General features: G+C 41.7%; 1 protein-coding gene across 5 annotated transcripts in view; it reads right to left on the bottom strand.

Annotated features, from left to right (window-relative positions):
- ASTN2 (astrotactin 2) overlaps window positions 1-24649 on the bottom strand; it is a 980114-nt gene that overhangs the window by 275379 nt on the left and 680086 nt on the right. For all 5 annotated transcript variants that reach the window (XM_034928931.3, XM_014346251.4, XM_034928932.3 and 2 more), the window contains one exon: window positions 23404-23583. In XM_034928931.3, coding sequence (XP_034784822.1) covers window positions 23404-23583 — 180 coding nt within the window. The remainder of the gene's footprint in view (window positions 1-23403; window positions 23584-24649) is intronic.

Here is a 24649-nt window from a genome sequence, read left to right as displayed (position 1 = left end):
TAAAGAGGTCATTAAAATGATGTTGAACTAGTTTGTCTTGTTCTTTTCATCTGGAGAAAGCCCCATATTCTGATTATGAAATTGCATCAGATTTTCAAAGATTGGGTAATTGAGAGGAAATTGATCCAATTGAAAGTGCATCACAAATGACTCCACTAGTTATTAGAGCCACTTTATCTGTGGGGGCACCCAGCAGCAGGAGATCTGTCTTTGCTGTCAGTGGGGGACTTGCTGAGGCAATAACAGTGGCTCAGGCCTTTGGCACACAGTTTGCAGTGGAGAGAGAAATATAATATTGTGGGCAGGCTGGAGGTAAATGAGGCCAGGAATCCTCCAGCTGTCTGTGCTTCTGAAAGAGGTGCTATCACTGAGTGACATTCAGCATTTAGATCTCTACCCATCTAAACCAGTCATGCCTTTTCCCTCAAGTAAAGCAGGTATCTGTTGGCTCAAAATGGAAGTGTGATCTGAGTCTTTTTCCTTTTTCCCCTTTGATGTGAATATTTTAGGCTGTGCTTAGTACAGTCGATGTTTAATTATCTGCTGTGTTGACTAAATTGCAGACTAGGGCCCCAAGAAACTAATTTGTTCAATTACAGCAGTTTTTTGGGTTTTTTTTTTTTTTTTTGCTTTGTTTTTTAAAGCAGCAGTACCCTTGTCCAAATAAAGTCTTATATGGAAGTCTATCATGTAAAATAGATCAAAGAGCAGCTGCTCTGGTTGAAGCAGGTTTGTGCCGCTGAAGAATATGCTGTTTCCTCCCTTTACCTTACCTCCTGTGCTACCATTGCAAAACTTGTGAATCTACAGAATACTTTTCTGAAAACCACTGAACTACAGCATTGCTTACCTTATAGTTCTGTCTTATTAGTCATGTGGCCTTGGGCAAGTCATTTAACTCTTCCTCTTCTGGAAAATAACAAAAATGATCCCTGCCTCCTAGAAGGGTATGAGATAACATGTGAAAATAACCTGGTTTCATTCCTGGAATATTCCATAAATGATGGCTGTTACTCTTTTATCTAGTTGCTCAAAAGAGCACCTGATGGTGGGAAGTGGTCCAACCATGCTAAACAGTTCCTTTCTTCTTGCTTAACAGGTTTCTATTTGGTGATTAAAACCTTTCTCAGGCATTTCTTTCCCCTCACAAGTCTCCAAATATATCGAGTTCATCTCTTCCTTTCTACTGTCTGTTTCATATTCCTATTATATAAATCACTGTGTTGCAATTATCTGTCCATATATTTGAGCTTTATTGAGGGCTAACTAATCTAGCTACCAGCATGTAACATGGTGCCTAGTATAGAATATGTTATCAGTTATTTAATTGGTTCAGGTATTTACCTGACTTAATGGGACTCCAGTAACCCGAGTCTTCCTAGTGTAGCCCCCTTAGATTAGATAAAAAGGGATACTCAGACAAGCCCTTTTATAAGGTGTTTAAAAGCTAGTGGCAAACAATTGACTTAGAGGTTGGTTAAGCCCCTCCTCCCTTTATCATTCTGAGTGGTTACATAGAATTTAAGGTTTTGGAGCAATGATTCATTCAATATTTATTAACTACCTACTGTGGGCCAGTGTACACTCCAGACTTGAGTCTGTAGAGGGGCACTCTTATTCCAATCAGTAGAATAAACGTGGCGTGAGCTTTACAGTGTTCCTCTGGGTAAGGCAAGTAATGCTTAAGTAGTTGTACTTTTAATCTAGTGCTAATTAATGGCCTCTTAAAAGTGCAGTGTTACTCTACTCTGTAGGAGGGAAGTGGAAGGGAGAATCTAGTATGAGACTCAGGTCTCCACCCTGCACCTGACTAGGATGCTGATTTGCACTCAGGACATGCAGCCCTTCAAGGCATCTCAAATTACAGATATGAAACAACAGATGCCTGGATGAATTTTACAAGCAGGGCAACAGTGAGGAAGAAGGCTGTGTAGCAAAATATACACTTAGACTCCAGACCTATGGCTTTATCTTGTCAATATCATTAATATTCACAGGACCCAAGCTAAGGCTGAAGTTAGTGAGCCAGCTCTGGGTCTGGCAATGTACTCTAGTGAGAAGATCACCAGACTTGAAGTCAGGCTTGTGTCTGAATCACAGCTCTGCATTTTAACTAGCTGTGTGACCTCAGGTGATCACCATACCTCTGAGCCTCAATTTCCCTATCTGTTAATTTAAATAAGGGTGTTGGTATGTCACCAAAATCCCTTCTAGCTCTAAGATTGTAATTAATTTGTTAACCAATGGAATTGTTGAGCTCCCCCCAATGTTTTTGCATAATCTTTGTTATAACTGTGTTTTGTTTACATTAGAATAGTAGAACAACAACATCAACAAAAAACCCAAATCATCCCCAACTTGATATAATTGCTTCTCTACCCCAGCTGTTGTGACTTTGTGTCACTTAGCTATTGTCACCCTGCTGAGCTAGAGTTTTCCTTGGTAAAAGAAAATGAATGACAGTTTATGTTTTAAAGGGCTGTTGTGAGAATTAAAATATATAAATGGGATAGTATATGTAAAAGTACCTAATTCAGAAAATGTGTGACTTCCATTATAGGGGGCAAAAGCATCCTTCCCTTCATGGTGAGTTGATACACATTCAAGTGAAAGCCAGTGGAGATTTTCAGACCTGTATTGGTGATGCAATCGCATGTTCAGCACTTCTTGGCCTCTTAATTGAAAAGCCTATTGGAGGAAGGGTGGGATTGCTGGAGGGGCAGAAGCAATACTCATTCACAGCAATGTATCCCATTAGGAAAGCTGTAAATAAATCCTAAAGTCTAATCATTTGATTAAAGTAATTAAGATGGCATCTTGACTCTTTTGAGGGGTAAATAGAGCCAAGATTTTTTTAAAGATTTTATATATATATGCACTAATATGTAGTACATACATCTAAGTATATACACACACGCACAGGTAGAGATGAAAATTTTTTTAAAACCTTAGAAACATGCATGTTTAGCTATTTCTTTAGATGGCTAGCTTCAAAGAATTTTTTCTCTAGGTCAAAATTTATTAACTCAAATAATTATAAAAATAAAAGTAAGCCGCAAATATCCCTGTTAAGTGGTTAAAGCTTGAGCTTTGTAAGCAGGGAGTCCTGAGTTTAGTCCTGTTTCCCTCAATTATTAGCTCTATGACCATTAAGTCACTTAACCTCTCAGTCTGTTTTCTCATTAGTAATGACTGTTGCACATTTTATTGCAGTATTGTGAAGAGATGATGGATACATAAATGCCATTTAGCAGAATAAAAAGCATTTTTGAAATTACAGTAAACCAAATATATCTGAAATTACCTCATTTTTGTGATATAAAGATGATATGAAACTGGTAAGGGAAAGTCTAACCCCTGCAACCCCAAAGGAAAATTATTTACTAACTCACTGAAATCTTGATTGAAACCATGAAGAGTTTGTGTGAATGTATATAAGTCAAATGCATGTTTTCCCTATACAGATAAAACCAGGATTTTCTTTTGGTGATTTACCCAGTTTACCTGGTTATAACTATAATGGCATTGCATATTGTGAAAGAATATCAAAACCTGAGATTCCATTTATTCACTCACTAATTAAACATATATAAGACATCTACCCTTTATTATTATTAGCAATACTTAATATGAGTAATGAATGCAAAGAAAATCAGTCATGAATTTTGTAGTCAAGTAGCTTGTGGTCTGGCTGCAGAGATAAGGTATGTAAACAAATAATAAAAAATACAAGAGAGTAAGATAAATGGTAACAGGATAGAAATGGAGTGCCAAGTGTTTGAGTAAAGACTGCTGAGAAGATCTGGTTGCTGAAGGGCCTTAAAAGTAAAGGGAATATCGTGAACAAAGGTACAAGATTAGGATGAAGAGTGAGAAGTTGGTGCCAGAAGTTAAAACCACCCCAGAATGAGGGGACATTAAAGAAATTCAAAGGTCTAAAGTGGTTAAGTAATAATTCAAATGGTTCTTTTTTTTTCTGCCCTAGTTTATATGACTTACTGCCAACAGTACCCATGGCTCAGTGAGGCTTCATACTTACAGAGGTGGTAGGGTATGGATCAGAATGTCCTTAGAGTCCTGAGGGTGGAGGGCAAAGGCATAGTTTGAAAATGCATACCCTCTTCAGTATTCTAATATATCTCCTGATGGGGAATCACTGATTGACATTGTCTCAGAAATACATTTTCTGTCCTTTAAAAATTCTGAAATAATATCAAATTTTTCTCCCCTCAGAAGCCTACGCCAAATAAGTGCTGTAATCTTAGTACAACTTTGTAGTACAGTCAGACTCATTTGTTGATGTCTGACTGGCTTTTATAAAACCTATTATTCCCCCTTCCGCCCCATATCTGGACATGCCAGTAAGAAAGCTCAAATGCTTCCACCTTTGTGGCTGGTGGAAGTTCAAACCACCTAAGAATCCTCACTGCGGCCCTACCTCCAAGCCACTAGGAAAAGCCAGGCTCCTCTACTTTCCCTGCTCAAGCCATTTCTGGACCTGCTTGAGAACTCGCTGCTCTCTGTAAAAGCCTCGTGTGAGTGATAAACCTTTTCATATCTATTTGGTCCTAATGTAACATCAGTCTTAACACCTAAACCAAGTTTTGGGTAAGGGGTTCAACCTCTCCTCTGTGGGATGACTAAACACTTTATGCAACAAGCAGAGGGTCTAGGAGATGACCACTACCACTGCAGGGCTCTCCTCTTGCTTTAGTTTGCTAACTGACTCTTGCTGGCTAGAATTTTTTTTTTTTTTTTTTTGTCACTGCTGGCAAGCTCATGCTTTGTGCTGTGCTGCTTTGTACTGCGTTCACTGAGCCTTACCAAGCTTCTGTTATAGATGTGCTCAGCTAAGTTGGAATTTTTGATAATTGGCATTTAAGAACAAGAATAAAGTGGCATTTAAGACCAAGATTAAAGTGGCCCTGGGTCATGTGTCTTGGTCGAGACTTACCTGTGTCTCTGAATTGTGTTTCTGGATCCCAGTGTAAGCTGTGACTGTCACGAGGCTCAGAGGAATGACTCTTACTCTGTGACTTTTGGTTGTTTATCTCAACCAGGTGTTGCCCTCATTGTACGGCGTACTCAAAAGAAACAATCATACCCTATGCAATATGCAGGATGCTTGGTAGTCACTCATGGACGAAGACCATGTTGAATGCTATGGTGCACACTCCCAAAAGCAGATGGTTTACTAGGACTTTACAAAATGCCTTTCTTCCTACTTCTGCCTATGCCCTATGCCACTATGCCCCCTGACCAAAAAAAAAAAAAAAAAAAAAATTCCTGATCCTAAGGGTTATAGGGAAAAGCATCCATGCTATATAGCCAAGGAGTTCTTTCAAAGCCAACTTAAGCACTGGGTCCTCAAACCCTATAAAGCAACTGTTGGCACGGGAGAGACCCTAATCCTGATTATATGTATTTGCAACTCTGGAGGAAGAATCTTACACATATGAGCAGGATCGAGAGGACCTTCCCTCCTCCCCAACCCCTCCCCACACCACCACCAAATGATGTACGGTAGCCACCAAAAGGAAAATAAAATAAACTTGGATACTGGGGGAAAGAAACAAAAAACTAAAACAGAGGTTCACAGTTTGACCCAATTGGGAATCCAAAATTAAAGAATTTATGCAACAACAACAAAACAAGATAAAAGGTTACTATTTGGCTTTTGTACCTCTACAACCTAGGTTCTGAATTAACTTTTAACATTTGCTGAAATGCACCAGTTGTCAACCCTTCATGGCCTTAATATTGGGCTTCAAATTATACCTGGAATTCCCCTAAATTTAAACAAAGTACCCCTATAATCTTAGGGTAGTTAACTGAGGATATTTTAGGACATGTTAGGAAGACAAATAGGTATGCCTCATCTTAATCAGAACTATTGCCCTGCCTAAATTCCCCCATAGCCATAGCACCCATTAACTTAAAATATCCCATAGTGGGCATGGATGCTCTAACCCAATGAGTAATAAATTAAAATTGAATTAAGTCTTTGGCACTTACAAATCAGCTTGCCAAAATGGGACGGCATGGACCTTCCCCTCCTCCGTTAGTTAAAATAGTTAATATGGCCCAATTTAAATTAAAACAGAGTCTTTGAGGTTTGAAACCCATATACCAGACCTATTTAGACAAGAGTGACTATCCCCACTGCTTCACCATTAATGGCCCAGTGTAGCCTGTTCAGAAACCTAGAAAGAATGAATGGCATCTCACAGTAGATTATTGCCATGTTAATGCTGAAGTTCTATCCAATAAGGCTCCCATATCAAATATTATCAAAATTACTAACTTTAATCAACAACTGGTAAATACTTTTAATTCATAGATTTGGCTAATATTTTAGCAGCGACTCAGCCACAATTTGCCTTCACCATCAAAGGGATGCAGTATCCTTTTACTCAGCTACCCATGGGATAACAACAGCCAGGCCTTCACACAGCCTGCAGACAAGATCTTGACCACATTTAACTTTCTTCAGGAGCACAGTAAACACTGATCATACTGATCACATCATCCTCCAAGAAGATTCATTTGGCACACTCACTGAGGACATACATATAGTCATAAAAGAGCTCACGAAAAAGGGATGGACCACTACCCCACACATATTACCAAGTCCTTCCACCTTGGTTAAATTCCTGAAAGCTGTTTAGCTGAGGTCCATTCTATCCCTGACACTTGCCAGAAACAGCATTCGCAATTTTTTTAAAAGCCCAATATGTTTTAGTCTATTTTGAGTTCTGGAGACAGCATATTTCTCATTTACAAATTTTACTTAAACCCATTTATGCTGTTACTTAAGCTCACTTATGAATTATAATACAGGCACTACAATTAGTGACCCCTGAGAGTCCTTTACTTAAAGGCTTTAGCAACCTCCTCCCATGCTTCCTGAAGTCTCTGGCCCACACTTGATGGCCCTAAGTTGCCCACAGGCATCTTGTGCAATAAAGTGTCCCTTCAGCCCCATGCTATATGCCATTAGAGTGCAATTGCTGGCTGCATATTGGACTCTCCTGGAAACAGGCTGGTTGTCACTGGCCCTCAGCCTGTGACTCTCCATACCAGCTGCCCATTATCCCTTGGGTCTTGAAATCACACCCTAAAAGTTCAACATAGCCACTGAAGTTTCCTTGCTGTAGCATAGAGCCAAACCTGGCATATTTCACCTATAGGAAAAAGTCTCCCACCACCACCCTCAGCCCCTTGCTAAATACCATGGTGCTGGTAAAAGTCATCCCCCTTCCCAGACCCTTTGGATATCTGTGGAAGCCCTTGCAATCAACAGAGTGAAGAGTAAAGGGAGTTTCTCCACTTTATAGATGGTATCACTACCATTGTATATGATGGAGCTTGCTGGAAAGTTCCTGATTTTTAGCCCATAACTGGGACATCCCTGATAATGAAACAGGACCCAAGTCAGCACAACTGGCAAAACTTTATGCGGTCCTTTTAGCACTGAATACCCTGACCAACATCTGCACAGTTCTATAGATTGTTGAACCATTGCCAGTGATTTGCTCATCTGCTCCAGCCAATAGCAGCAAAAACAGTTCTCTATCCAAGGTTGCCTCTTTGGGTTAAATAACTCTGTGACTCTCTTGCCTCATATATATATACTTATACTCAAAGTATAAGTCAAGGTCATTTCTGCTCACAATAAATCCACAATAAAAGGCCTCATTAACACTTTAACCCCTTCAGTAGTCTAGAAATTATTGATAGTGACTAAGGCATTCATTTCACTTCTCAAAATACATAATATTGGGCTCTTGTACAAGGCATTTAATGGAACTTTCACCTCCCTTACCAGCCTCAGGCTGCAGGCCTCATAGAAAGCCATAATGGTTTATTTTACCTAAACAAGTTCAAGTTCAATTAAATGAAACATGCCACATTTCAGTCATCAGTCAAATATCAGGGATGAATCGTAATAAAGATTCTGACTCCATTTTTGGTATTTGACTGCTAACAACTTTCAAATTCTTCTACTTACTCCCTCTTCTTCAGCTTCACATCTGGGAAAACTGATAAGGAAGCCTAGGTAGGCCTACCTTTGGTGCCAGAGGGAAGCTCAATCCATGCAAGCCCCAGATAATATATGAGAACCTCCCCAACCTTACCCTACACCCCTCACCTCCCAATCCAAGCCAGTCTCCTTTCCCTGCTTTCTCAAACCATGTTTGGACCTGCTTGGAAGCTCCCTCTGCTCTCCCTAGAAAGCTTCATTATATGAGTGATACATCTTTTCGTATCTTCTTGGTGTGTGTGTGTGGTATCATCAGCCTCAACATCTGAAGCAAATGTTGGGTGGGGGTACATCCCACTACTTCAGAGTGACAACAGATGTTTAGAGTTAAATATTGAAAGAAATTTCATATTACAATAAATGACCATTTCAGACCAGGTGCAGTGAGCTCACGCCTGTAATCACAGCACTTTGGGAGGCCAAGGAGGGGGGATCACCTGAGGTCGGGGGTTTGAGACCAGCCTGACCAACATGGAGAAACCCTGTCTCTACTAAAAATACAAAATTAGCAAGGCATGGTGGTGCATGCCTGTAATCCCAGCTACTCGGGGAAGTCTGAGGGAGGAGAATCACTCGAGCCCAGGAGGTGGAGGTTGCGGTGAGCTGAGATCACACCATTGCACTCCAGCCTGGGCAACAAGAGTGAAACTCCGTCTCAAAAAAAAAAAAAAAAAAAAGAAGAGAAAAAAGAAAGAAAATTTTGTGAGTTCTGAGCAACCACATGAATAAAGCCATGTGTTTTGTGAAATGACGTTTAATATTTAAACTTAAAACTAGTAATAAATCTCTAAATCTCTCAGACCCCAAGATATGAAACTTGTTTGACACATTTAATGATTCTGTAAAAGTGTAAGAAATGAAGTTAAATGAAGAATGTCATGGCCTGAAAGGATGGAAAGGCATTAGACATGCATATTACCTTGCCTGATCCAAGACTCAGGGACTGGATATGGAAGAATGAAACTTCCATTAATTGACACACTGGAAGAAAGGCCACATACAAATAGGCAAATATACCGTAGACCCTGCATAGAAGGCTAATTAGCTAAATGTAAGGTGCAAATGCTCAAGCAACAACCATGAAAGTGTGTATTCCTCCTTTCTGCTCTGGCGACTATGCCTATTTATTCTCCTCAATGAAATGGGCATATTAACTCCAGCCTATTTAATATGTACTACAACTACTCTTCAATGCCCCATAACATTTTACACAAGTAAAAGCTGCCTAAAAATGAGCAGCATAGTCAGCCTCTCTGAATGAAATAAAATGTCTCTAAATAAAATGTCAGAAATAATACAAGGTATGGCAGCAGGAAAGTAGCTTAAGAAAACAAATTGCAAAAGGGAACATTTATTTTTCTTCTGGACGATACCATCTTTTTCTATGACTTCAATCATGTATGCAGCTACATACCAAACTGTATTTTTCATGTCTTACCTTCTTTTTGATCACCAGATTGGTGTATACCCAGCTGCCCATTTTATATTGCCAGTTGTATATACCTTAGGAATCTTAGACTCAGTATATTCAAAACTGAACTTGGCTCTACCATACCTGCTGCTCCTTTTTTATTTCACCTAAGGAACTCCAGCAGTCACTCAGGCCCTTAAGTCAGAAAGCTTGGCACCATGTCTAATCATTTTCCTCACCTTTCACCTTCTACTGTCCCATCATGAAATTCTCATCATTCTAGCAACTTAATATTTTTCACATACATTAATTTTTTTTCTGAATCCTCATGGCTGCTAAATTTTAAGCTATTATTTTTCTCCTTGAAACACTACTACAACTCCCTAACTGATCCTCCTAACTCTAATCTAGCATCTCACATATACTTCCTCCCATCCCAAGTCAAGCCCTATCCCACACTAGCCAGAGTCAAATTCTAAAATGCAAATGCTAATGATAATATACAAAACCTTTAAATGACCTTTAAGTGCTCCTAGCAAAGGTACAACTTTCTTAACATGGTCTATACATCCCAGTGGGATTTGATTCCTGTCCATCTATCTTTCTAGGTTTATCTTACCACCACTTCCATCCCCTCTAGAGCTTTGCTCCATCCACAATTTCTTTTTTCTTATCTCAGGGACATTTTTGTACATGCTTTTCTTGCATCTTGGAACATTTACCCTCTCCATACCCACCTGTGTTGGCCTAAATCTTACCTTCTTCAAGTGTTCTGGAATGCCTTTTCGGATCCACCTTAACTGTTTTGAGCCAGGTGTTCATGCCACACTTTATATTTCTCCCTCTAGCATTTACATATTTCATGGTGATTTTTCTCATTAAATATCTTTTTCCAAGACTAAAATGAGCTCTCTGAAGGCAAGGCAATATTTAATTTACTACTGCATCCATAGCATCTAGCACAGTACCTGAAACATAGTAGGCACTATAATTGTTGCTGAATAAAACCAGGGGTCAGCTTAGCTCATATGTTGACATATGTGAGCACTCTGGGTCACAATTAGCATCAGCCGGTTATGCCACCTCCTGCTTCTCATAGCACCTGCATCCCTGAATCATTAAGTCTAGCTGCAATAGAAAGTGGGGTATGGTTGAAAGGTGGGAGGAGTGGTTCCCTCTGATTTGCTTTTCCTTAGAGAATCTTCTCAACTGTAAAATAATTGAAAGTTGTGTTCCTTTCTAGACTCAACCCGAACTTTGTTTTGGTGCAATGTCACCATTGGAAGAGAAGCCTCAAAAATATACCTTTCATTGTGTGGTATATGAAATATATCTCAATAAAGCTGTTACGAACGTAAAAATGTGACCTTGAGCAAGTGAGTTTCCACGTTAGGAAATGGAGATAATAAATGCCCAGCATACCTCCTGGCATGTAATGAATTCTCAGTACATTTCATGTGGACTTGGGAGTCAAACAGTCCTGAGATGGAATCCTGTCTCTGCCTGTTAGCAGCCATGTGACCTTTGGACACATGGCCTTTTGAATTGCCACTCAACACACTTCCTTGGATGGGGGAAGAAAGAGAGAGTACTAATCCTGTTTGAGTCCTAATATTATTAACTAATGGTTCTCTTTGGGCAATTATTTTTCTTCTCCATGGCACTCCATTTCCACCATCTATATTTGTTAAATTAAGGATCTTTCTAGTTGTAAACTTCAATGATTCTGGTGCCCCATACCCCGGAGACTTATTGAATCAAGATCTCCAAAAGGAGCCTTCTTTCTGGGCATCTGTGGAGTAGGAGGGAACAGCAAGGAAGACCCTAAAGACAAACGACCCTAAAGAGGAAAGCCTGGGGCCTAGGGCTGGTACATCAGATGAAGACAACTAAGGCCAGCTCCTACCCAATGTATCAATGGTCAAGTTGATCTCTAAGGCCCGTCTCAGAGCTGGCACTCTGACTCAGAGCCAAGGGGTTGCTAGGAAACAAGGGTCTAGAGCCTGCTGGTCAGCATCATGCAGGCTTACATCCTGCCAATCAATCTCCCTCTTTTTTCACTCTTCCTGACTAAGTACTTCTAATTGTTGCAGGGAGAAGAGAAATGCCACGCAAAGAGAACTTTGGGAGTGCCCACTTTGGCTAAGTAATAGTAAAATGTAAATGGTAAGAGAATTGGAGCATGAAAAGACAGAAGAAAGAGAAGGCATGAGAGAATACCATTTGCCAACTCTGTGCCTTTGGGTTGTATATCTTACCCCTCACTCCCAAATCTCAGTTTACTAGCATAAAGATACCAATTTTAGGAAGTTGTAGGGATTAAATGAAATTGTGCATGTGAAATGCCCAGTATATCTCCTGGCATGTAGTGAATTCTCAGTACATGGCATAAGGACTTGGAAGTCAGACAGCCCTAGGATGGAATCCTGGCTCTACCTTTTATTAGCCATGTAACCTTGAGCAGATAAGTTTTCACATTAGGAAGATGGAAATAATAATCTGGACCTCACAGGGTTGTTATGAAGACAATATGAGATCATGTGATTAACTCATAATAGGAACTCAACACATGTAAATCATTGTTGCCCTTTCCTCTGTCACCTTCTCTTCCAACACACATATATACATTCTTCTAGAACAATATAAGCTTGGTGTTCAGCTGTGCAAAGATGCTCCCATGTGCCCTACTGCTGAGCTCCAGGCTGTGCTATCTGACATTCTCACCTTCTATTCCCACCTCCAGGTTTAGGAAGAGCTCAAATTCAAAAGCTGACAGATTAGCCAGGGAGAAACAGCCATGACATAGGAAGTCTGGCAGGAAGAAGACATATATCTTAGGCTGCTGTAGTCAGGACCGGAAAAGGCTGTATCATTATGCCTTTTGCTTGAGAAAACTAACAGTAATAATAATCATTATTGGCTTAATTATGTCTCATGATAATAATGAATGATGATCATAATAGCATTTCCTGAGCATTTGTTATATGCCAGGTGCAGCAATAATCACTTTACAAACATCAATTCATTTAAATCTCATAATAATACTGCAAGATAAGCATAATTATACCCATGTTAAAGATAAGAGAATTGAGTCCCAGGAACCTAAAAGACCTGACCTAAGTCACACATCTAGAGAATGGAACAGATGACACATAGCTTCTTATGTATGTTGCCATTTGTTGAAACTTACACCTGTTGGGAGGAGAATGCATCAATGACTGACTTGTGCTGAGTTCCTGCTATGAGCCACGTAATCACATGATCTCACATCATCTGCATAAGAATCATGTGAGATCTAAATGTTTTTCCAGCTATTCCCCTGGTATCTCCCAAAGTGGCCAGTTGTTTTCACTTAATTTAAGGCATTGGAGATTCAGTCTTTTCTATTTGTGACAGTTCTCAGCTGTGGACAGAGGCAATGGAAGTGTCTCTAACTACTTGGGAGACTGAGGCCCAGTGACATTCAAAGGTCTAACAAAGAAGCCAATAGCATTCCCTAGGAGTACTGAGGGGATGCAGGTACTATTGCTCCTAACTGGTCCAAGAGACTTTGCCATTCCTAAAGGTGCCAGGCCTTCCTACAAATCTAGCTTTGCATTGTTGTCTCCTTGCGTGGAGTCTCCTTCCTCCCCTCCTTCCCAGTTGGCAAATGCCTACTCACCCTTAGGTTCCTGTTTAGACATCTTTTCCTCCAGGAAGACTTCCCAGCCCACCCTCAGTAGGTTAGGGGCCCATCTCTCAGCCTTGTTCCCTCCACTCCCCACCCTCCATACACATGCACACTTTATGCTTTCCTCTATCACAGCATTTATCAAATTATAAAGCATTTATTTAAAAAATCTGTTCACCTATTAGTCTTTCCCATTTGACTGTGGGATCTTTGAGAGCAGGGACTGTGTCTCACTTGCCTTAGCCTCCTTAGCACCTCATATTAGGGGCTCAAGGAACTATTGTGGAATGATAGAGCGGTGAGAAAGGATAAAGGAAAGAAATGAGAGGCAGACAGGGAAGAACAGGGCCCCCTGGGGTGTGGTATCTGAAAGGACTGTCTGTGAGCAAGGCTCCTCTCAGGTTGGTAGGTTAGACCTGCTGATAATGACCGAGGGAAGGCAAAAACTTCAATGTATGTATCTGTATTCCCTCCAGGCCATTTTGTTCTCATTAAGGGACTGAAGGCAGAGAGATAGCAAAAGCTCCACATTCATCTCCAGGGAAATTCCACATTCTTAGTGCCAGACTGCTGAGAGAAAAGGGTCCTATCTAACAATCCTGCTCCCTCAGGCCTGCATCTCTGTCTGGGACTGTGACTGTGACAGGGGAATGAGTATGATTTTGCACCTGTTTGAATCAGAGTAACTAGTTTACAACAGTATCAATCTCTTGTCACTTCCCCTAGGAAGACGGAGAGTGGGGATGGTCTCCAGTGCTTTAGGTAATGATGCACACACATATACCCCAAATAATATAATGAGCAGTCTGCCAATCAAAGACTCTGCCATTTATAAGTACGTGGGAGGCTTTGGCAAAAGGTAGTCTTTGAATTTGTTCTAAGTTTTCTGGAGAGGGAAGGTCAAACCATGTTTCTACCTGGTTATTAAATTTCTCCCTTCACCACTGCAATTTCTAATTGATTGCATAAAGCTGACCTCATCTTTCCCATCTGTAGAATGGGAATGGCTAACCAAGATAAGAATGGAAAACACCTTACACAAGTCACTATTTCTTACTGTCACACCCATGACAGACATTGCTAAGTAATCACTGCATTCTTTTCCACTGAGCAGAGTCCTGGCCCAGAACCTCAATGCAGTATTCCAGGCAGTTGATTGCAATGGGCACATAAAGAAAAACTCAGGCCTGACTATGTGATTGCTAATGCCTCTTCCCACTCTGACTTTGTAAGGTTTGACTTTACTTTATAATGCAGCCCTGAAGCTAAGATTCGGAAGCAGATTATGCTGGGAGATATTGGTGGTAAAGAGAATATTTTCACCCCTGCTCAAGCTGAAGGTCTAAATTCCAAGTCTTAGCTTTCCTCATTTCTTTTACCTGTGGATAAGAGAAACAACAGGAGAGCAAATGTTTACCTTTGGGTTTGATACCAACATCTAAAGAGTTCTCTGAGGCTGCTGTGGTATGACTGAACCAACACCAACTCCGTGATTAAGCAGCCTGGGTTCAAATCCCTGCTTTGCCAAATTCCCTGGTGTGAATCCTGACAAGTCACTTTCCTCTTCTGAGCCTCAGTTTCCTCAAGCATGAAATGCAGATAAGAATGCTTGACTTACAGACTTTTTGTGAGGAGTAAACTGGATGAAATAATGTATGTGAAAGTGCTTTGTGTGATGCACTGCACTGAGCACATACAGAGGATTATTATTCTTGGTATGCACCAATAGGAAAAAGACTAGGGTGTTCCGTTCCAGATGGACTCAATCTAAACTGGGGAACAAATGCTTTTTTTGGTAATTTCATCTTGTGGAAACGACAGTCTCATGGGCCTATTTGTATTTAATGAACCACATCCTGTATCGTCTTTTTGCATGGTTCTGAGGAGAAATAAGTTGGCTCTGTCTTCTGGCGTGCTGTAGACTAGTGAGTGTCCAGCTCATATTTAACCTCCTCCAGTCTCTCTGCCTTCTGCAAGAAAACACTTCCCTAGAGCTAGATTGATCCTACAAATAACTGCACAGAAGCTAAGGCACAAAGGGAGAGGAAAGGGATAGTTAGCCAACTCTCACCACCATGCTGGGACTCTACCATAGACAAATGCAGCCAGGCTGGGATTTTTCACCTAGGATAAAATTAAGGAGTTTAGATTCAGAGGTGACTGCCCTGGGGTCAAGCAGCTAGGAATCAGAAAAGCCAGGTTTATCTGAGTTCAAAGTCAGTGCTCTCAAATTTTCAACAAATTGCTTTTAATACATCAGTAGTCTTCATCCTTTCTGGAGTCAGAGAACCCTTTGAGACTACAAGAAAGCTATGGAGACTTTCATCCCAAATAAAACACAAATGCAGATGAACAACACTTTGCCTATACCACTAAGGCATTTATGACCCTCCCAGGCTCACTCAGTCTCACTCACTCATTTATTTCAATAAACATTATTGAATGCTATCAATATGCCAGGCACTGGCTAGGTATTAGCCAAGCAGGCATGGTCCCTGCCCTCACAGAGCTTATAGTGCAGCAAGAGAGAAAGATGTAAACTAATAAATGTGAACTTACAAACAGGTTATGTGTAGCAAAGGAACATCATTCTAAGAAAATAAAAATGTAGCAAAGGATCCTGACATAGCCTGAGGCTTCTTGAAAGGTTTTCTGAGAAAGTGACATTTGAGTTGGGTGATATGAAGTGATCTCAGCAAAAATGGGAAAAAAAAAATCAGCAGAAGGCCAAGTGACAAAAGGATTGCAGCTTGTTCTAGGACTTGAAGGAAGGTCAGTATGACAAAACGGCAGAAAGCACGGAGACACACAGGGCTGAAGAGGTTGGCTGAGGACAGATCAGAACTGTTAGAGCCCTGAGGCCATGGGAAGGAATTTGCAAATTATCCTCACGGCAGTGACAAGGCACCTAGAAGTTTTAATCCAAGGAATAACATGATGGGATCTCTATTTTAGAAACATCCTATAATGGTTAATTTCATGCATTAACTTGGCTGGGTTATCAAACTATTTGGTCAAATAGTATTCTGGTTATGTATGTGAGGATGATTTTGGAGAGATTAACATTTGAATTGGTAGACTGACTAAGCAGATTGTCCTCCTTAATGTGAGTGGACTTAAACAAGTAAGTTGAAGGCCCCAATAGAACCAAAAGGTTGACCCACCCGCCTGAATGTCTTGAGCTAGGACATTGGTTTTTTCCTGCCTCTGGACTCCAATGGAAACATCTTCTTTTCTTGGATCTCAAGCCTGCCAGCCTTCGGACTGGAACTTATAGCATTGGCTCTCCTGGTTCTCAGGGCTTTGGATTCAGACTGGAATTACACCATCTGCTCTCCTAGGTCTCCAGCTTGCTGACTGCAGATGTTGGAACTTCTCAGCCTCAATAATTATGTTAGACAATTCATTATAATAAATCTATATCATCTATATCTATATTTACATATCTATACCTGTATCTGTATATATATATATATATATCTACCTATAAGTCTCTCGCTACATATCCATCCTGTTGGTTCTGTTTCTCTGGTTTTGTTATCCTGGCTAATACACATCCTCAGGGCTGCCGTGTGGTTAGGATTCAGGGAGACAGGGTAGATGCAGGCTGACCAGGCAAGAGAACAAAGCTGGAGTCCAGACAAGCTATGATGGTGACTTGGAATAGGGTGGCAACAGTGAGGAAGAAAAAAGTGGGCAAATTTAAGAGTTATTTGAGAATTAAAATTGACAGAACTTGAAATGGTTTGGAAATGGGTGGGGGAAATCAGCAGAAGACCTTCTCAGAAACTAAGGTACAAAGGGAGAGGGAAGGGATAGTTAGCCAACTCCCACCACCATAGACAAATGCAGCCAGGCTGAGATTTTTCACCTAGGATAAAATTAAGGAGTTAAGATTCAGAGGTAACTGTCCTGGGATCAAGCAGTTTGAAGTCAGTGCTCTCAGATCTTGAGAGAGGGTGTTGAGAAGGATTCCTAGGTTTCTGGTTCTGCTTCTAAACAGATAATGGTGCTTCTCACTAGAACACTAGAAAAGTATTAGGTTGTGTGGAGTGGAGTTTGGGCAGGCAAGAGAACTAGAATGATAGCAAATATCAGAGGAAAGCTTGATGTTGGAGGTATAAAGTAGAACTCATCAGTGTGGGGATTACAACAGAGATCATGACCATAGAAACAAGTCTAGAAAGAGGGGTCCATAAGACAGGCTCCTGTGAAACCTCACTTACTAATGTTGCAGAAGAGGATGAACCTGCAGAGGAGACCGAGACGCAACAGTCCAGAGGGGAAGTAGAAAATCATGAAGATCTAGTATCACCGAAACAAACACAGAAAGTGCCTCACACAGGAAGCAGACAACTTTGTCAAAGGCTACTGAAAGGTCAAGCAAGATGGAACCCGAAAACTGTCCACAGGATATTGAATCACTGAGGAAGTAAACCAAGACCTTGCAGGTCTCAGACCCTAAGAACAACTCCGTTCATATCTTGTTGCCATCTTAAAAGCAAGTTCCCTCGGAAAACTGAAGGCTCTGGAGAATTATCCAGCTCTCATCAGCCCCTTGGCCACATCTGTCCTCAAAAGAAAAGGCGACAGTTGAATAATCATTCCCTTCTCCTCCTCCACCCACAACCCCTGAGATGCCTTTTAAACAGCCAAAAACTCCTTTAAAAAGTAGTCTGGGAATGTTTCAGCTGACATTCAAAAGTGCATTGTAATTCAAATGGAAGTGCAGAAATGCAATCCCTTGGACAGTCTAGGAAAATGATAATAGAGATAAGACACCTTTTAAAAGTGGCGACATGTATTTATCTGTGGGGACATTTCTATACCATGGACTCTCCCAATCTAAACTCAGGAGCAGTGCAAACTTCACATAGAGAATGTCCTTCCACAGGGGTCACCTAGGCAGTACACTTGGAAAAGACATGTTAATTGCATAGCATTCTTTCACTTCTAGCCTCTCTTTATCTCCCCATTTCTCTTTGTGGATTTTGGTGTGCCTTTGTCTATCTCTCTTTGTTTTTCTGTCTCCTCCTCCCCTCCCCTCTTTTCTCTCTCTCTCTCTGTCTGCCTTTCTTTTCCTCTCTTTCTTGCTCTAGCTCTCTGTCCCTCCCTCTCTCTCACACACACACACAGAATGAACAATTCTTTCACATACACACATCTGTCACCTTCCATAGTCAGTTTCTCTATAAAAAATAAGCAATTAAAAATTCAAAAAACTTATTATATTTCTAATTCCTGCATCTATCACTATCCTCCCTAAGTAGAGAATGACAGGGGATGATAAAAGTTACAGATTCCTTTTGATATCTCCCCAGTCCAGTTCCACAGCTCTTTCCCTTCACTGGCTCCAAGCCTGTAGCTAAACTCACTGAGGCCCCTCCCAATCCCAGGACAATCTACCTCTGCCCTTGATCCTGGGTCACAACGATGACAAGGGATGAGAGCAAATTAGCAAGCCCCACCCCTGCCCACACACATGTGTGCCTTCATGCACATACATACACACAAACATACACACCTGAGAACACAGTAATCGAAGTGGATGTGGCAGCCTTGGGTGGAGGGCATGGGTTAGATCAAGATAATTAGGCCCTCAACTCAGAGCTGGATGGGTCCATCCATTGCTCTATTTTCTTATTCAATCTATACAATGACTTTGCATTTTGCATATGGAAAAACTGATCTTAAAGAATGAATCACTTTGCTCAAGATCACACATCTGGGAAGAGGTAGAGCCGAGATTTGAATTGAGATCCATCTGATTGTAAAACCTGTGCTTTATCTCCAAATGAGAAAGTCTTTATCCAAGGTAGCCACAGGAAGGGTGACTTTATACAGTGAACCCTCATCATGATATAAAGCTCATGTATCATGATCACAGCTAGGGAGAATGTGTGAATATCAAGTCAAAGGGTGAAATGGAGCCCCAGTGGGAAGAAGGTAGTTTTTTCAAAATACAGGGATATAAAGAGCACAGAAGCATGTAATGAAAGTATTATGCTAGAGGAAGAGACTCAGAAGTTCACACACTGCTTGGGGGAATGGCACGGGAGCAGAGGTGATGGCTAAAGAAACCCGACAGGCTAAACAGCTTCCATGCTAATCATGCCTGGAACCTAGAGCTTCCAGGGATGACTTTGGCTGCTCTAGTTATTTCCTAAGGCCCAGTTCTTCCTGCATTAGATTCTGCCTTATTGACCTGTTCGGTGTTCCAGTCCCCTACAGACTACTGGAAAGCTCAGAATTCCCACCTGGTGATATAAAACTCTGCCTTCCTGCCTGGAGATCTTACCAGTGGTTATTGGCATGCCCAGTGCCCCCTCTGGAATCAACATCAAAAACTAGGTCTGTTATTCTAGCTTTTATTTTTGCCCTATTACAGGGAAGAAAATACAGAGGATCTAGACCACTATACTTCCTTTCTGTGTCTAGAATAGACATTACCAACTGATCATCTCAATGATCCCAATAACTTACACATAGTGTTCTAGACAAGCCATTCCCTAGTTGATCAGAATTGGCACATGAAAGCTAGAGAGCATAATATGATAGTGACTGGGTATTCCAACCAGCCTGGAAATGTCGGCCTCCTCCCTCTTCCCAGTTGTCTACCAGTGGATTTTTAAAAGTCTGTAACAAAAATGATGAAATATTGGGAGACTAAGGCATGCTGGTAATGAACAACGTAGGAACAGAGCCTATATCTTCTTTATTTGGTGCCACAACATCTGACACACACACACACAAAATACAGAGAAAAAGCAGTTGGGAAATGTTCAGATAAGTAATGAATAACTATGACTTTATTTTCCCACACAATGTACCTTTAGAAACACTTAGGGGAATGAGAGTAAAGTAAACTCCTCATGGGAAATATTTTAATCAGGCACATTCACCCCATCTCCCTTGGCTTTCCAGTAATTTCCAGTGGCTTCCCCAGATCATAAAAGTGGCCAGGGTCCCATCATTATGAAACCTGGGAAGGCTAGGGCATTTGTTTCTAATATCCAGGGACACCAGAGCTAGGGTGAAGGAAGAACTGGGCTCAAGTTTGGATTCAAATACCATCTTCTTGGCCTTTTGCCTCTGTAAGTGAAGGTTTCCCTCCTGTAAAGGGGGAAGTGAGTACTCTTGCCTCCTTTGCTTTCTGGGGTAGATGGGAAGATCACAGGAAGGCCATCTGGAAACTGTAGAGAGCTGTACAAATGCTCATGGTTGTTATCCATGCCCTATTTGGTCTATTTTCCCCAACCTACTCTACCGAGTTTGGCCCTCCACTCCTCCCTTCACTAAGAGTTAAAATGACACTTACAGGGATTGTCTTTATCTAGTGACATCTGTAATTCAGATAAAAATGAGGGTTGAGGCTGGGCGCGGTGGCTTACGCCTGTAATCTCAGCACTTTGGGAGGCTGAGATGGGCGGATCATGAGGTCAGGAGATTGAGACTATCCTGGCTAACACAGTGAAACCCCGTCTCTACTAAAAATAGAAAAAATTAGCCGGGCATGGTGGCGGGTGCCTGTAGTCCCAGCTACTCAGGGGACTGAGGCAGGAGAATGGCGTGAACCCAGAAGGCAGAGCTTTCAGTGAGCAGAGATCGTGCCACTGAGCTCCAGCCTGGGTGACAGACTGAGACTCCATCTCAAAAAAAAAAAAAAAAAAAAAAAAAAAAATGAGGGTTGAGCTCACACATTAGCAAGGTATGGAGCTGGGACTAGAATCCTTAGCTGATGCCCACAATTTTTACTTTATTTCAAGCTACTGTTTTCTATGTATCTACTATGTACCAGACATTTTACCTACATCATCTCATTTTATTCTCCCAAAAGCCATGCAAGAGAATTACTATCCCTCATTTAACACATGAGGAAACTGAGACTTAGAAGTTCCTTTACCTGAGGTTACCTGCCAGGTGTGTAGAAAGAGGAGTAAAGACATGAAACACCCTCCATCCCACTTCAGCACTGCACTATCTTTCCTCCTCTTACAAGTTCTGCCCACCGAGTTATCAGCCTCCAAGCCCAGATTCATCCTGGCCTGGTTTCCAACGTTTAGCAGATGGCAGTAACACATAACTCATGGCCAGAGAGAAAAGGGGATACTAGCTATCTTTAAGTCCAAAGGCTTCTTTCAACTCTACAGATGCAAATCCCCAGCTTCTCATCTCCCCATTCCCTAGCATCACTCCCAAATATAAAAAGTAAAACCAGAGTATTTGATCTACCATCTAGGTGGTCACAGCAGGTGAAGATGGAGGGGAAGAAACACACACAGAATGGTTAAGCTGACCTCAATGCATCCTCTGTCCTTTTCTTGGGAGCAATATGGACAATGGAAGCAAGAAAAGTGCCTTTGCAGACTAGAAGCCCAGGAAGGAAAACACCAAGTTTACCCCACAAGTTTGCGGCAAAGCCAGGTCTTGAGGGGGACCCCTCCAGCTGTTGTTTCAGCACTCTTTCTTCCCCCTCTCCCATCTTACTTGTAACAGATTCCATGATCCACCATACAAGGAATGGGATTTTCTGGAATGAGAAAGTCAAGTCTAAAGTCTGAAGACAGCTAAGGATGGAGAAGGGGTGGGATTTAGAATCAGAGTAGTGTCCCAAGCCCCAAACGTGGTATGAAGAAAATTAGTTATGTAGCCACAGTGAGTGAAGGTTTTTATAAACATAACCTAATTGTATTACTTCAAAGTCCTGAAGCTTATTGCCCTGCTTAATGATGTGTCACATTATTTGTAGGGTAGCACAATGAGACTTCTATTGATTTAATGCACTTCCTTAAAGACTGTCATTGACACAGCCATAAAACGGAGCTATTCCCAGACAACTCAATTATATCCACTGTGCCCATAAACCACCCCGTGCCCCACACAGTTGCACACAGGAAGCAGAAAGGGCTGAGAGCACGACTGGGGATGCAAAGCCCCCAGGGACAAAAGGGAAGGGATCTAGAGATTGGGAAGGCAGGTGGACTATGGTTTTATCCAGTTGGGAATGTGCGGCTGCATAAAAAGCACTAGACAGGAGGTGTAGAGCACCCCACTTGGTCTTGGCCCTGCCAAGCAAAGCTGTGTGAAAGCTCCCTTCTTCTCCCCTATAGACTTAGTTTCCTCGACTGCAAAACTGGAGTGTTATGCTCAATGAGATCCTTCAGATCCCTCCTGGCTCCCACATTTTGTAGTTTTTTGTTATGATTGCTTTTGTTCTTGGAGATAGGGTGGCTGAGCCATATGAAAAGATGCAAGCATGTTTTTAACATTGCTCTTCACCCTTTCCACCAATTGAGAGACTTTCTTTTACAAATAGTTGATAATAATAGTATTAACTATATCAAGAAGCATTTCAGTATAGTTGAAAGAGGGAAAGAACATGGGCTTTTGCAGCCAGCCAGCCTTGGGTTCCAATCCTGACCCTGCTACTTATTAGCTGTGTGTCTATGAGTACTTGATGTGGCATATCTGAGACTCATTTTCTCATGTGTAAAATGGGAGTATGAATACACTGACCTATTAAAACACATGTATACACATGTGCGATATTTCTAACTTTCTCAAAATGCTATTACATAAACCACTTATCTTTAATGTGAGAAGCAGACAAGAATAGCTACTTACGTACCCATTTCACAGGAAGAGAAAATTGAGGTGGAAAAGGAATAACCTTCACAAGGTGAGTGGGCAGAGACTGGTCTCCTGCACCTGGTCTGAGGAATTCCAATTCTGATAATAGCTGAGAGTCAGAGGGAAATGAAATCTGCTGGCCCTTCCTGAGGATAAAAGCCTCACTACAGGACAGAATGGAAACCGTCTGCTTGGTTATGAGGTGATTGTTTTTCCAAAGGAAGGGAGTTCTTCTTGGGAGAGAAGAACCCAAGATCTTCTTGGATTCTCCCAAGAAGCCTGGAGAGAAGAAAGTGTCAAGAAGACACAACTTGCTGACCCCCAACCTGATCTCTGGCAGTTGTTTCAAAGAGAGGATGTGGGAAGCAAAGTACCTGCAAGAGAAGGCAAGGGTTCTGGAATCTAGAACACTAACTTGAGGCCTCAGAAAATGCCTGACTTGAGAGAATCCTGCAAAATCATTATACGATCCCTCACTCTGCCCATGGTGAAACTGAAGCTCAGAGAGAGGCAGGGACTTGCCCATGGTCACACAGCTTAGATGTGGCAGAGCCAGGATTTAGATCCAAGGCAGCTCAGTTGTCTTCCCAGACCCCTTGCCTCTATAGCCTGCCTGGCCACCTCCTCCAGTAGGCACTCCGGGCTTACCTTTCTGATACTGGAGCCACAGCTGCTGCTGGACCTTCTTGCTGGGAAAGTGGATGATGCAGGTGAGCTCTGAGCCATAGAGGGCCTCTGCGATGTAGTGGGAGCCATAGTGCTGGATGAAGGACAGCAGCTCCTCCCGACTGCTCTCCTTGGTCAGTATCTTGAGAACATTAGTGAAGCCTGGACAAGAGAGGAGCATGTGGAGGTGGTCAGATGTGAGAGGCTGGCGGCTAGCAAATTATACAGTGGCAGGAGTTCTTCCCAACCTGGATTTTGTGCCTTACCCCTCAGCACAGTGGCAGCTTGGTGGCTGCACTAGTCCAAACATACACATAATTCCCTCACTTAAATAGCAAAGAATGCCCTCTCTGAGGGGTACATCAGACACGGTGACCAAGAGGGAATCTGCAGGAGAAGAAGGCCTAAACTCAGCAACGTAGACCATGGGAACTTAAAAAAGAGAAATCAAGACGTCAAAGCTGATATCTACTCACTGAGCAACCAATGTGTACTGGGAAAACTGTTAGATGTTTCACCCTCTTTATGTAACTTAACCTTAGCCACAATCATATATAACTTGACAACAACAACCCCCATTGTATAATGAGCAAGTCAAAGCTGAGAGACTAAAATTGAGTTATCTTGAACTTCCAGGTAGAGAAAGAAGCTGGACTCAAACCCACTTATGTTCTCACTGCACACTGCATGCATTTTCCACTGCACCAAACAAACCAGGGCTTGAAATGCCCATGGCTGGAATCCTAAGGCTACATTTGCCCAGAGTCAGCATGTATTCTGAGTCCATGAATCTGATTCCTGGTTTAGCTTCCTGTAGCATCGCTTTTCTTTATATCTCTGCTGTTCCCTCTCTTTAACAGCGGTATGTTCTCTCTCCCTAGATTTCCACAGAGCCTTCTTGCTGCTCTATTTCTTAGTCCTAGGCTAAGTCCTCAGCACTTCACATGGGGCCTGCACAGCAATCACTCAGTAAAAACTGCTCCCTCTTTCTCTCCTTCCTCAAACAGGCACATGAGCAAGCTATTCTTCCAGGGGCATTCCTGAGCTCCTCCCTGCTACTGGACAAAGCCTAGTGACCTTCTTTAGAAATTCAAGGTTCCAAGCTCATCTCTAATGAGCCACCCACACTAAGTTTTAGCTCCAGCCAAATTAGTTTTATTATTTATCCTGAATGTGACCTGAAATTTCTATCATTCTATCTTTCCTTGCATTCTCACTACCCTCAACA

Source organism: Pan paniscus, chromosome 11 (assembly GCF_029289425.2).
Source record: "Pan paniscus chromosome 11, NHGRI_mPanPan1-v2.0_pri, whole genome shotgun sequence".
In the NCBI taxonomy this organism is placed as follows: domain Eukaryota; kingdom Metazoa; phylum Chordata; class Mammalia; order Primates; family Hominidae; genus Pan; species Pan paniscus.
This window is presented reverse-complemented; position numbering and strand designations above follow the sequence as displayed.